At 39.4% G+C, this 14,964-nt stretch overlaps 1 protein-coding gene across 1 annotated transcript in view; it reads right to left on the bottom strand.

Moving 5' to 3' along the window:
* Positions 1 to 9,612, bottom strand: part of LOC108051793 (zwei Ig domain protein zig-8) — a 52,775-nt gene extending 43,163 nt beyond the window's left edge. Inside the window, exon 1 of the mRNA XM_017134014.2 lies at positions 8,928 to 9,612. Within this exon, the coding sequence (XP_016989503.1) occupies positions 8,928 to 9,012 (85 nt within the window). The 5' untranslated portion in view covers positions 9,013 to 9,612. The remainder of the gene's footprint in view (positions 1 to 8,927) is intronic.
* Between the last annotated feature and the right edge of the window lie 5,352 nt (positions 9,613 to 14,964).

Here is a 14,964-nt window from a genome sequence, read left to right as displayed (position 1 = left end):
TCAGGCCGCACGCACACACACGCCCATCGGGCCCAAGGGATAATCAGATTGAGAATGAGTGGAGGCGGTGGAGGTGGAGGCCAGTGGAGCTGCCTCTTGCGGACAGAAAAATTTTCCCAGTATGTATTTCTTTTGACAAACTTTATTTAATGCCACAATTTATTATGGCAGGATCGGAGAATGTGGGAGTGCGTGGAAACAAATTGAAACCGAATTGAGGTCCTGGCAGGACCAACAGCCGCCAGCCAATCGCTCGCCCAGCTCATTAGCTGTTTGTGCAATTAATATCAAGAGTCAGACGGAAAGTATGGAATATTTGCGCAAGGTTGCCAATATTTGTTCAAATAATTTGCAGCTGATGCCGAAAACATTGGGTCCAGATAAAAGCCATTTGCTTTCAGGCTCGCTTTAATTACACACTGGCATCGCTCACAGGGTTCTCCCTATTTTTTTAAATGGTTAGCTCAATTTTTTTGGGATAATTCAGAGAGCTGTCAAAGCACAGCGCTCTCAGATAACAAAGCCGCCAAAACTGCCACGTATTGTAGCTTAATATTCGGGGGAACCGCAAAAACAGCCAAGCGAGGAAAAAACCCAAAAATGGCAGGCCGTTATGGGAATTCGCCCAAAACAAACATTGGCCCCAACGCCACGCACACACAAAGGCACAAACAAATTGTCGCGCTCAGACAGGACTGAAAATGTCTGCGAGCGATGCCATTTTGATCAGCCATTGAGGCGGCTTAATTACTGCGACCAGGCAGCGTGATGGCCCAAAACACCCGGCCAACGAAATGGCCAAGTGCAGAATGCCCCCAACAACACAACGCTGCGCACATAAAAGCACATTTTGCGAGCGGGCGTAAAAAGTTCAATAGATGGGCCGGTCATGAATGTCAATGAGAGAGCGTCGGCATATAACCTATATAGACCCGTGGAATATGAAATGAAATTCAAATGTTTATAGGCTGACGGAGAATTTAGCGAATTTTCGGGGTCATCGAGCTGGCAGCGTAGAAAGTTTTCCGCTCAATCTTGCGCTGCAAGCAAAAGTTGTAATTGCCCTAGACTAGACATGAAAATACTGCCGCATTCCCTCGGCAAATAACCCAGGGCGTAAAACAAGGGACGTGGGAGCTGTGGCAACCTTTGCCTAGTTTTCGGCATCATTTATTACGTATACGCAGCGTCTTTCGCTCTCCTTTTTTTTCGTTACCAAGTTTAATTGCTTTCTGCTGTTTTTAACGGCCCACCCAATTGCTACTTTGTTGTTGTTGCTGTCGCTGTTGGCCACTTGCCAATGCACTCGAATTCACACAGCTGCACGCAGTTGCAATGCAGCCGCTGTTGCATATTCAGAAGCACTGCAGGTCGACACACTAAGACGGGGTTACCCGAATTTCGTAGGAGACTGGAAATGAAATAATTTTAATCACGAAGCATATATTTTAAAATATTGATTTACAAAAACATACTTGTCATGATAAAGTTTTTCAGGTTCCGTTCAATATAAATAATTATGCATTGCTTTAATGTACTTTAATTTTTTTTATTTTTATCCAATTGAATCTTTTTTTTCTATTTTTTACTACAATTTCATAATAAATTATAATTTTTTTAAAATGACCTTTAGCTTAATCTTTATCATATTTATTTACCCAATATATCAAAATGTTCAAATATATATAATATTTTCTAAAAATTTTGTTCGATTCTAAAAGTTGTATGAAAAGAAAAATCTTAAAATTTTTAATTTTAATTGATATTGGGTTTTCTTTCAATAGGGCAATTAAATCGAAATTTTAAGCGCTTGAAACAGCTAAATAAATATTAAACCTTTTCTTGCTATTTCAGAGTATGAGATAAGTCGTCTTGGGGTCTCGAAGTAACGCCTACCGCTGTGTTTCTCTTTTTCGCCAAAGGACACCACAAAATTAAGGCAAATGCTTGAGTTCAGTGAACCAAATATGGAACAGTTGTTGGTTGGCTGCTTGCTTGTATTTTCATTAATTCTTTTTTATATTTTGTACTTTTTGGAGTGAGAGTGTGTGTGTGTTCCGCTTTTCAGGGAAAGCAAATGCGCATAATTGTCGAGACCGAGCCATAAAAATGTAGAACATGACAAGCGTCCATAAATGTTAGTTGGCTGTCAATTCGTGTTCGCAGCTGGATAAACGGGTGAAGTTTTTGGCCGGGAGTGTTACCCGCTTTTCGGCCGGTTTAATTAAGTGCGCTCTGTTTTGGCATACCCCCTCCTCGTCCCCCAGCCACTCTCTCCCTTGAATGGGGCAAATCAATTCGAAGCGGATGCCCCACTCACTCCCAACACATATCAAAGGACTCGAAATCAACACGAGAGGCGTGGCAAGCATTCGGCCAACAATGGCTAAGGAAACGGGAAATGAAAAACGCTTTGACTATATAAGAGCTCAAAAAAGGAAATGACACATCAACACAATTGCGAGCTGTTCGTATGTGCGGCACTCAAGCGGCAGCGGAAAAAAGGGACTGGTTGGAGGGCCGATCCAAGGCGAAATAAATAAATATGACACGCGCGAGCGCATGAGAAATGCGTCAGGCCCCCAGGCGCCAAACGCTGTTGACAATACCAACAACTGGGGCTGCAGCAACAATAACAAGCCAGTGAGGCGGACATGTACAGCAAATAAATAAGGGCCAAGTAGAGCGGACCCACTTCAACAGTTGCCTATTTGATACCCCTTAAACTTGAGGGCCAAACTAACCTAAGCTCCGGGCATCTCTCCTCTGTACCTAACTTTTCCTAGATTACAAAGTGAAATCTCAATTAAATTAATAGCTACAAATTCATATTTTTGTATAAAACAACAAATCACAAATAACTGGTAATTTGCTGGCTTTCCAATTGCTACCACTTAATTCTTTGTCAGAAATAAATTCAACACAATTAAGTTATTTTTGTGTTCTGCAAACTCATAACTATTTCGTTTTGTTTGATCTGCACTAAACGATAAACTTTAAAAGTCATAAATTACAGTGCCGGTGGCAAAACAAAATTTATTGAAATGTTAACTTATAATTTATTTTGTAAATTTATTAAGAAATTTACTGCCAGTAGTTTATCTTTATTTTAGAGTAATAGAAAACAGTTGCTGTAAAACCCAATTTAAATTACGTAATTTAAAATTTTACATGAACTTAAAAATACTTTAAACTAAACGTAAAAACATATAATATATTTTTAAGCTTTGAAACCAATTCAAAATTATGCTTAAGCTTTGAATAATAATATTATTTCAAGATTTTTTCCAATTACTCAAAAAATTTGTTATTATTAATCAAGTGTGTATTTTGCAAAATAAACTGAAAAATAAAAAAAAGTATTTAATTTGTATGTATTCACTAAAATGCCCAAATTGTAATTTTATAAAAATGGTACACATGTGATATGATAATACCGAATAGTTTTTCTTGAATAGTTTCTTTCTTTAAATCCTATTACCCGCAATTGAAATATTAAGGGCAGAACTTGATATCCTTTAGCTCCATGTACCCAGAGCTACCCCCATCGTATTTGAAGGATAACACCAAAAATACAGCGGCGAAAGGATAAGCAGCCATTGGGGCTCAGCTCTGTGAAATGTCGACGCCGCCGCCGTATTTTGTTGCTGCTGATGTGTCTGTGTGATATATTTTGGAATGACATAGCAATAAAACTGCTACATCGCAGGAAGAAGCAACACCAACGGCCACATAGACAATTGTTGGTTGTTTCCTGCTAGTTGCTTGCCTTAAACATGCTTATTTCGGCATCCCTTGCTCAGTTTCCAGCACACAACTCCGGCTACGACTATATATCCCCACAATCCCCCGCTCGATTGTGTGAGGAATTTTTAATAAAAGCGGCTCAGACAGGCTCGAGGATAGGCGGCTCAAAGCAACATCCATGTAGGTTACTGGCACGCCCCGGGAAAAACAGCAACGGCATCGCTCTCCAACTCCGTCCACGGAGAAAAACTTTGTCCCCAGCACGTGTGACGTGTCCCGGTGTTAATAAAACGAATTTTACTTGGGAAATCATTGAGGCCTACACGATTTTTAGAGCCGCGCAACTGGTTTATGTTGCTCCTGTGGATTTACCCACCACTTCAACCCAGTCCCCCCACGAAACTTATAGCGAGTTGGAGTGTATCCCTTTTACGACACTTGTCTGTCTGTCTGCGAATGTTTTGGTTCAATTTGGTTTGCCACTTTGGCTAAAGGCTTTAAAATCGAGCTAAAAGCTGGGAGAAAGCGCAGCTGGTGAAGAGTTTTCGATTGTGGAGTGCTTTTTAATAGCCGAGTATTCTGGCTCAAGGCTGTTTGGTGGTCGTAAAAGAAAGGCCAAACAATGGGGGGGCACTCCAGTTTCAGCTAATTTATGTCAGCATATAATTTGGCCGACAATAAACAAAACAATTCGCAGCCATGCTTGGACTCTGAAAATTAGTTCAAATCAAATGCATAAATTTTCTTCTTGCTTGGCTGACGAAGTTTTCTCAGCTCTTCTCCACAGTTACGTGACCGAAATAGTTGAGTTTTGCAAGAAAGCGCTGTGCCAAGTGAATCAAAAATAAAACTCATATATGTATTTACGCACTGGCTCGCACATCCTCCACTCCATCCCAAAAGCCAGCTCCCATTGTGGCAAAATAAAAACAATTTTCATTTATATTTTTTCCTGACGAAAACCTAAAAACAACAAAGCACACACTCAAGGGGCCGGAGAAGCAACAACACAACCTTGCTCGCAACACATAACACACAAAAACCTTGGCTGTCATATAAATGTCAAATCCATAAGTGTTACGACGGCAACGGTAAAAAAATAATCTTGGTGGTTTGACCTGCCTAGAAACGAAGGCGAAATAAGAAAACCTGGATTTGCCTAAAAAAATGTATTCTTTCGATGTCAGCAACTTGCAACTTTTCATCTTTTCTCTGGAAAAACTTTGAAGAGGCAGTTTAATTAACAAAACTATTTGACAATACCTTAACTCCTGAAATTCGCTTGACAACAACGTAGAATCAGGGAATAAAATATATGTAAGCTATTTTCATACTAAATAAATGAAGTGAACTCAATTCAAGTTGTAATGAATCTTAAATCAGGAATTCAGTTTTACTGTTTCTTCCCATTTTGTGGATACGAGGAGATTATTTGTGAAAAGTTTGTTTTATTGCTTTTTGTGATTAAATTGAATTATAAAATAAATACTGTTAAGGCCCGTTTTCTTTAAATTAGATTTTAAACTGAAAATGGGTATCATATATATATATTGCGCAACAGCAATTTACCATCTTGTTCCACCTCCAACCATCCTAAAATGAAGCCCGTCACCAATTAAATGATTAATGGCACTCCTTGAGTTCCTCTCTGAACTCCTTATGCAAAACATAGTCTGGAGCCCTTCCGGTTGAACTTTTAACCACACATTTATCACAAATTCATGTGAAGCCATATGCCATTAAAATCAACAACAGAGAAAGTTTATTTCTTGAAGCTGCTTTTGGGAACAAAAAAAAATATGTGTATTTTGTTACCCCTTGAATGTGTGTTGAAAAATATGAAGACGAATCTGGTCCGCTGCCCACCCATCGTGGATAACATGTGTCGGCCTTGAAGAAGACGCCGGGTTTTCTCCCCGGAGCTTGTGTGAGTAACCTGGACCCGCCGGCGAATAGATCCTGCGAACCCTTGAGTATGTGCTTTGCATACTTTGGGGCGCCTCCTTAGAACTCGGCGGATGGAAATGAATGAATGTGCGTGCCGCTCGGCATTTGTCTGGGCCAATGCGCCAGTTCATTCATCAGTCTGACACCGCCGAATGATGTGCTGCCCCGATTTCCAATCACTCCGCAATCAATTATTTTTAAGCCGCCCCGCAATCGCTTAACTTTGCATTAACTGGACTCAACGGAAAATCACGTCAGCTATTATCTTTTTTTCTTTTCAATCAATAATTTTTCCCTTTTTAGCGTCACTGAAAATATTTACAAAAATACTTAACAGACTCGGAAAAAATGCGGTACATGCGAACGATGTGGTGAAAAAGGGAAAACCGTTTGTTTGCCTTAAATGGCAAACAGCTGTGCAAATAACTGCAGTTTTGCATACAGCATGACACGCACACAAACGGCAAAACCGCAAGGGCAAAATTTATTTATTAATAAACCAGAAAACCAAATAACATGAGACCGCGAAAAGACACGGTCGAAAGTTTTATGAATTCATTATGGAAATATGCGCATGTATTTATCGAGTTTTACCCTGTCAATTAATTTGAGGAAAAGAAACAAACTGCCCAACTCTGTCCAAAAACAAATGTAAAAAATTTAAATATGTATTTTTACGATAAAAACAATCCTCGGATATGCAAATGCAATTTTTTAACTATTACTATATTGAGCTTGAAAAGTTTCATAAAAAAATATTTGACGCCTTTATCTATAATGGCACTGATACAATCATGAAGAATCAAATTTAAACAGGGCATTTTGATATATTTTTTTCAACTCTTTATTGAGCTTTATTTTTAATAATAAAAAGTATTTAAACTCACAAATCAACATAAAAATATAAAACCATACGCTTTTTACAAATATGCGGCTTAAAAAAAGTCCTGTATATTTATTTCTTTAGATATTTAGTAAAAATATCCTTTCATCTTCAATATGATAATATAATATAATAAACATGTCCTTTGTTCTTTGAAAAGTCAAAGCCACCTTAAATGATTTTACATAAATTTGTTGTGGGTCAGAATATATATCCTTATTAATATCCATATTGATAGAATAACAACATTATTTAATTAAAATAATTATTTTCATTGTGTCTTGTATCTGTCATATAATAATTACCACCTTAACTAAATTTATCACTTTAGCAAAGGTTTAAACTCTTGAGAGCATGCATTCCCCAATAATTCGCCAGGAATTCACTTTGATTACTTGCCTTTTTGCAGATTTTCAATTGCCAGGATGAGTAATTTCTGTTTGTCTGCGCTTAACCAACTTCAAGTAGCTTTTACCCAAATGAAATGGCCAGACAGATGCCAGAGGGCCAACTGGATGGGCGAGTAGAAGGCGGACGAGCAAGTCAAAGGAATGGAAGACAAGGGAAACAATTTGCGCAAAAGTGAATTGCATTCGGAAAGTATTTCATTTGAAAATTACAAAGCCCAGACGAAGAACTGCCAAGGCAAATGATGGAAAATTGTATAAAAATGCAATTTACTATTTTCACAAATGACAAACGGCGGGCTGCAGAACGGAAAGCGGAAAATTGAAAGCTGAAAGCCAGCAAGCAGACATCTAAAACCAGAAACTGAAAACCGAAAAGCAAAACCCAATGGCAATAGTTTCGTTTGTCAACTGCAACATGCCACATGTAACGCAGCAGCAGCAGCAACATCAACAGCAACATTAACAGCAACTGCAGCCAGCAGCGTTTCGGCCCTGACCAAGCTTCAACAGCATTTTCCAAGTGTCTGCAGCTCGTTAGTATTTGTTATTTTTTTGCCATTTTTTTTATTTGCCCACATTTCTATCTCTGATGCGGTGGCTGTGCGTGCCTCCCATTTGATGCATTGAAAGTGAGACTTCTGGCCCAGTGTTGCAAAGTATTATATGAAACTGTTTGCCCAGCCCACACTCGCTAACTCGCACGTTGCATGTGGCAGCCGCACTCTGCGGTTCGCCATTCATCCTCAGACCCTTGAAATGGTCGCTGGACCAACCTTGATGGCTGCGAAACCAGGACTAGGCTAACACTAGGATTCAGCAGTGGGTCATGAGTGCACAGGAAATAAAAACCACATCTGCATTTAAGTATTCAACTCTTGATTGGAGAACACTTTGTGCCTTAAATGTTCGATTTAAAGGCCGATACTTAAACCCACTTCGATGCTAGATACTAAGTTATTTATAAACGAGCTATTTATGAATATTTCATTTAATAAACAATAATTCGATCCGATCCGGTAGAATACTATTTAATCCTAATTAAGCAAAGATAATTATTATTATATGTTGAAATTCGAATACAATGGAGTCTGCCAAGAGCCAAAAAACTAGTGCCGCAATCCCCTATAGATTTAGTTTCTGTCTGTTAAAAATATATATTAAGTATTTTCTAATAGTCACTTTCTGGAAGATTTTAACTTAAGAAATCCCTTAAATATACTTTGGGAAAAAAAAATAATAAAGATATGGTGCTCATAAAAACTGAAAACATTAAACATATACTTTGTTTATGTTTAAGGTAAACAAAACGGAACTAAGTAAGTTTAAAGTAAATAGATATATTTATATAAACATATACTGGCTGCAATTATTTATAAGTAGGAATGATATGGTGTACATACAAAATATAAACATTAAATATCTTTCACCTTATTAATGTTAATGATAAACAAAATGTAAATAAGAAATTTTAATATAAGTAGATAGATATATGCTATCTAAAAATAAAACATTAATTTGGTTTTCCCCTGTGTATGCTTTTATTTGGCCAGAACGTTTGTGGGATCTCGGCTTTTGGGGGTCACACACAGATGGGCACTAAATGCTTTCACCTTTTGACTTGCGCCAGAATAAACAGAGACAAAAGGGGAAACTTTTCCGTCTCTGTAGCGAAATTAAAATTCTTAGCACAAAAATTAAAGAATTTCAATTCGCATTCTCCCCGCCCCACAGCCACCGACTCGCTTGTTTTCCGGAAATTGGACGGGAAATCCTAGGCGACAAAGGAAAACCTTCGAGCAGGGTTACGGTGGGCCATTGGGTGGAAGTCGATGGGGCGGGGGCAATTAGAACAGCCAGCGCCTGGCGCAAACAAATTAAATTTAATTATAAATTAAATGAAAATAAATTGGATTATTTAATTAAAAAGCCCGACGACTCACCTCTGAGCAGCACCATCGACAGCAGCAGCAGCCAGCCGATGAGCCAGTTGAGTAATCCGAAATTGGCTCTGGATGGCAGGGACATTTTGCTGCTGTATCTGTGGTTGTTATCCGCAAGTTTATTGTTATTACGCTTGTAGTCGGCACGCGATCCGCCAGCACGGGGCGGACTTGGCTGGTCAACTAACGATTCCGTCAAATTAGAGCCGGGCCCAACTCTCGGCTAAGCTCTGCCTGGGGAGCAATGAAAGTGCTTTCTCCGCTTGGTCCTATTTTTGGTTCGGTTTCACTGAGAGTTTTTCTTTTTTTTTGGGGTCTTTCTGCTGTTTTTTTTGCCTAATCCGTTTTACACAACTTTTATTTGGTGGGCGAGGGGGTGAGTGAGTAAAAGGTTTTAAGGGGCTCCGAACACTTCCAACAGATCGTAAGCCCAAAAGCCGCTAAGTAGGCAACACTTTTCAGGGGGACTCTAATTTATAGCACTGGTTCACTGTACTGTGGCGGTTGGTTCAGCTCATTACTGGGGCCCATGCATGTGGCTATTGCATTTTAATCGCCCGTCATTAATTCGCCATTAACACGCAGGCCCGTCGACTCATTAGGCCTGGCACCCTCCACACAACACAAGTCTGGCAATTTATCTGGCTAGAAACCCGCGCACATAAATCAAGGAACGCGTGCTTCGCTTTCGAGTCGCAGGATGGAACTGACTGGTAATCGGAGGTCGTGCAGCCAGTGGAATGACGAATGCCCCACATTCGGCTGACTTCGGCACTCGGCCCGCTTCGGCCAGGGGCTAAGAGCTAAGGGCGAAGAGCGAAGAGAGAGCGGGAAGAGAAAGGCTCTCTTCGGCCGGGTTATTGGAGCACGAAATTGCCAAGAAACTTTCGAGTGGAGCTATTAAGACTCTTTGTTTGTTTATCGCAAGTGCATTGCCAGGCACTCACCCGTTATTGCATCTGCATTGAAATATTTGTAAATAAGTCTTTATTTTCCTATACACAAGTTTGGTAATTTTCACATATGCGGTTTAATTTTAACCTTGCGAATTTTGATTTAGGTTTTATTTGTTTACGCGATAAGGGTTTGCATCGCAACGCATGAAAGATATTTGATTTATCTTCATTACCTTTATTTGTACAACTATATGTTTTGCTCTTGATGGGTTATATTTTATAAATTATTTTTTGAAAGTGACTATTTAACATTTAGCTGGTACACAAATTGCTTTCGTTGGATAACAGCTAATAAAGTATTTGTAGGCGTTTTTATTCAACATGTAAATGAAATATTTTGCACGCGTCGGTTCACTTTAATAAAGTAGTGGCTTGTCAATTTTTGACATTTTAATTAAATATTACCAACTATTTATTTTGCCCTGCTCTTGAAAAATCGTACAAAATATTTGCTATTCACCTGATATAAAATAGCAAAATAATATAGCCAAAACATATTTGCTATTTGAAAAAATTTCAAATTAAAAAAATAGGTACTACGCAGAGGGAGCTATAAAAGCAAAATTTTTGCATTTCAATTAATCAATTATCAAGCCGAAAAAATTAATCTGCTAATATGCTTTGCTCCAAAGTAGAATATATATATGTTTAAGTTAAATTATGTAAAATCATAACTTTTTAGACTTTCCTTCTGAATGCAATATTTAATCAAAGTCTATTTTTTGCAATATCTAAAGCTATTAAGCAATGAGAAAAGCCAAGGGAAGATATCCTGGCGTAGGTCAGTTAAGACGCCGTATAAGAGTTCGCTCTTATACTCGCTCAGGATGAAGAGAAAACTTCCCCGTGTGAAAGTAGTTTCTGCTCTAAGTTTTCAGCAGTTCAATTGACCAACAAAAAAATTCATTTTTAATTAATGCTAGTAATTAGCAGTTTTTTTTTTGTTTCTATCTCCCTTCGGCGGTTTTATTGTTGGGACTCATCCTCCAGCCACATACACAAAGAAAAAGCACACACGAGAATTTCAATCAATTGCGAAACTTTTAATTACAAGTCAATTTAATTTTGAACAAACAAACAGATCAAATGCACTCGGTGGCCCCCACTGACCTCCCCGCGATTGGTCAGGCCGAAGCGTTTAAATCAATTAAATTAATTAGCGACTGTGAAATATATTTGCAGAGTGGACCGAACTTTTTCCAGCTGATTATATTTAATTAATTGGCCCAGCTTTTGGCTTTCCCAGCTTACGACTGGCCCACTGCCCAAAGTCGGACAATTCGGACGGACAGTTCGAGTATTATGCAATCAACTTGCGGACTTATAAACACCCCACAGCCAAGGTCGCCGCAATTAGCGCCCCGAAAGCGATTACTTCCATTCGATAGACGATATACCGTGATGAGCGGAGGGGGCGTGGCGGCGGGGGCACGTGTCAATCGCAAGCCGATTATAGATAAAGTAAAAGGCGAAAAGCAAAATCAGTAAACTTTTTAATTGAAACAATTTGTAAAATGTTGCCCAATACCGTCCCATACCCATTTCCTTCGCCAGAAATGAAGAACAGACAAACTTTCAGGTCTCGCTTTTAATCTTCCTCTTCGGAGCCTTGAGCGTTCAATTCACCTAACAGAAGCCCAGTTCCCCCAATTTCCCGTGATTCCTTTATTGAATCACCCGGCTGCTTTAACGGCGGGGTAGTGACAAAACAATAAGAAAATGTTCCGTATTGATTTTCTATATTGACAAACAAGTAACTCCCCAAAAATTCGACAAATCTGGCCCCGTTTATGTTCCTGGTTCGTTTGCCAAATCATTATTCCAATCAGAGACGCACGCGCGGCTCACAATTGGATTTGGACTCAGATATGGATCCGGAATAGAGGGGAGGATGAGGCCTGGGTGAACAAACAAATCAAAAATCTATTAAGACGTGCGATGCGGCATATTCAGGCTCAACCGATGTCCCTGCGGTCACGTGTCGCCGCGAAGTTGCAATCGTGCACTCGAAAAAAAAGCAGACAGTAAGTGTTTGTGCGAGTCATGGTTTTTAGTTAAGGATCCCATTATTTATTACTGATAATTCTCGATATTTTTCTGAAAAAATGGAAACAAAATCATAAATTTAGTAACTATTAAATTAAGAGTACAAATAGCGTGTTAGTTATAAATATAAATCATTTTTTGTGCTAAGTTTTTTGGCTTAAGCTCTAAAAATATCAATTTTTTAATTAAATTAATAATTAATGTTTTATGATACTAATTAGTACATGAAAAAACTAAAATCAAATTTATCATCTGATTTTAGCATTATATTCAAGCCAAATTTGTACCATATCTTTAAAATTTGTAAGAATTGGTAGTATTTTTGTCATTTTGTAGTTTTTATAAGACATACTTATCGAGCACTTGCACTACACAATGGATTCATTGGCTTAAAATCAATCCAGTTTCAATAACTGAGAGAAACTTATTTTTCCTAGTGTCTAGATATACCTCGACTCCTGTTGACAACAACCCAAAAGTGGGAAAACCTTCTTTTCCGTTTGGTGTGGGAGCTATCGTTGTGTTCCTGGGTCGCGCGACGAAACTGGAACTGGAGCTGGATATGGCTTCATTAGGAGTGCAGCGGCGGATGAGATGACCCCTTGGAGGGCAGGAGTGGGAGGAGGCGAGATACGAGGGTGGCAAGTGCCATTAATTGAAATGCCAAGCAACAGCTCGTTGGGGCAACGAGGCATGACCAAATTACAGCCGCACACACACGCGTGCTTGCCACTTCACTCCGGTCCTCCAACTTGTTTATACTTTCGAGATGATTTTGATTTCGGGTGTGAGGATGTGCCAGGACCCCCATCTCTTCGGGGAAAACCTATAAAACAAAGGAAACCAAAGCAAGGAAAACAAACGGAAAAGGGAAAAAGAAATGAGCGGCAGTGCAATAAAAATCAAACCCGCATAATTTAACACAAGTGCGAGCACTCTTCACAGCTGACTCAAAGCCACCGGGGAGCAGAAAGTGGGTGGATTTTGGGTGGAATTGGGGGCGGTGGTGCTGAATAAACGCGTGTGTGACGACACCCAGCCCCCTGCAAAACATCTCAATTATTTGTTGACTTTGGAACGCCGCTTGCACACTTTCGCCCGATTTTATTATCAGGCCCCGCAACATCAACATTAACATTTAAAACAATTTTCAATGTTGTAAAAAGACACTGTAAAGGCGCCTGCAAAAGACCAAGGCCAGAAGCAATAAGGGGAGCATTTACTATTTGTATTTCCTCGCTCACAATTCACACGCCTGCATACTTAATGCCAACAACAAACACAAGGAGCAGCACATTTGCCCTCGAACCCTGACCCCCCTCCCCCCGAATATAGAAAATCACTGGGGGAGCTACCAAGTAAGCCACACAACAGTTTCTCTTATCGCTCAAATGTCATCGACTGTCGGCAGTTTTTGGCTTTCGCTTTCGCTTTGACTTCAGTTTTTCGGCTTTACTACTGCCCAAAAAAACACCCCTCTGGCCATTTTCCACCCCCGCCACCCCGAAAAGGGCGTTCATTTGTGAAATTCTAACCATGCCCAGGGGCGGCACTTGCGGCATTTAGTTAGTAATTTAGCGCATTTAGTACGCAATTTCTGCCGAAGGCTTAGAGGGAGGGTGGGGGGTGGCTTACCAACTGCCCTACTGGGGTCATGGCCCCGGTCATTAAGCCGGCTTTCTCTGCGAAGGCAAAGTGCACAATAATTGTAGTTTTGCTGCTGATTTGCTCATGAATATACAAACACGCAGTCGTGTTTCCTTAAGACGAATTTGAAGGTTTGAAAAGAATTTAAAAACGGTTTGCAATTTTGTAAAATTAAATTATTTTAACTAAAAAAGTATTTAAATAATTATTTTGATTTTCAAATTATTTCACTAATGTAAATAAATAAAGCATGCAGGTAAAATGGTCTCATTTAGAAAAAAAAGTCATTGCTAGTGCAACACTAATACTAATTCTAATTAAATTTTTAAACCATTATAGAATGGTTTGGCTGGCATTTAATCAAACATCAAACATATAAAGAAAATTTTTTTTAATAATGTTCATCTGTTATTTAGCTTGCTCTTATTTTAAAACATTAAAGAAGATAACAAAGAAATGTATTAGAGAGACAATTTAACTACTGTTTTTCAATACGACTTGGTCCATATTCTGCTATACTTTAATTCACTTTATGGAGTTTCGCCTGTCCAAACCATATGTACGCTCCAAGATAGTCTCAATGGCCGTTTGAATAGGCGAAGATATGGTAATTTGAGTTTGGTCGTGTCCCTGCCGCACTTTAATCACTGACCACTTTTTCCGACCATGACAGAACATTCCAGGCATTAACATAAATAATAAATGGTCCCTAATGCAACGCCTGCTCAAGCATTGACAGACACTGGGATCAGACAATAACATAAACATTGCATTTAGCTCCTCGTGAAAGAAGATTCAAAGTTAATAGTTCGGTGGACAAAGTTCTGGGCTGAGGTCCTTTGACCACATAAATTTGGCATCCAAATCAATAACCGGGAATCGAGGAGAATTCCAGGCAGAGGGGATGGGGATGCCGTTGACATCGGCTAGTGTTAAAGTTAATAAATTGTGGCCAAGGAGGATTTATGTGGCCGGGCCTCTGCCCTCGACGGCAATGACATTTCAATGTTTACATAAGGACGAAGGCGAAGTGAAGGGGAAGTGGGAGTGGCAGGCTGCGTGCCTGCTTGTTTGTATTAATAACCATTCTGCCACTGCGATATGCGTGACGCTGCAAATGGGCACACAGAGAAAAAATATTCGATCATAAGAATTCATGCCCTTAATTCTTACCAGACACCTACGAACCCTGCCGAATAAAGCACCTTTTCTTTCAGTGCCTTCGTGTGTGTCACATATGAATGAATATTTCTCTTTCGTTGCCGAGTTTACTTCCCCCGTAAAATATTTTTGGGTGAAGCCCACAGTGCATGTCAGCAAATCATAAAATATGTCAATCCGAGATTTTCCCCAAGTCATCCGACCATTAATAAAGGCCACCCACGAAA

The sequence above is a fragment of the Drosophila rhopaloa genome, unplaced genomic scaffold (assembly GCF_018152115.1).
Source record: "Drosophila rhopaloa isolate 14029-0021.01 unplaced genomic scaffold, ASM1815211v1 contig_115, whole genome shotgun sequence".
NCBI lineage: Eukaryota > Metazoa > Arthropoda > Insecta > Diptera > Drosophilidae > Drosophila > Drosophila rhopaloa.
Note: the sequence above shows the minus strand (reverse complement) of the source record. Positions and strands in the feature narration are given on the sequence as shown.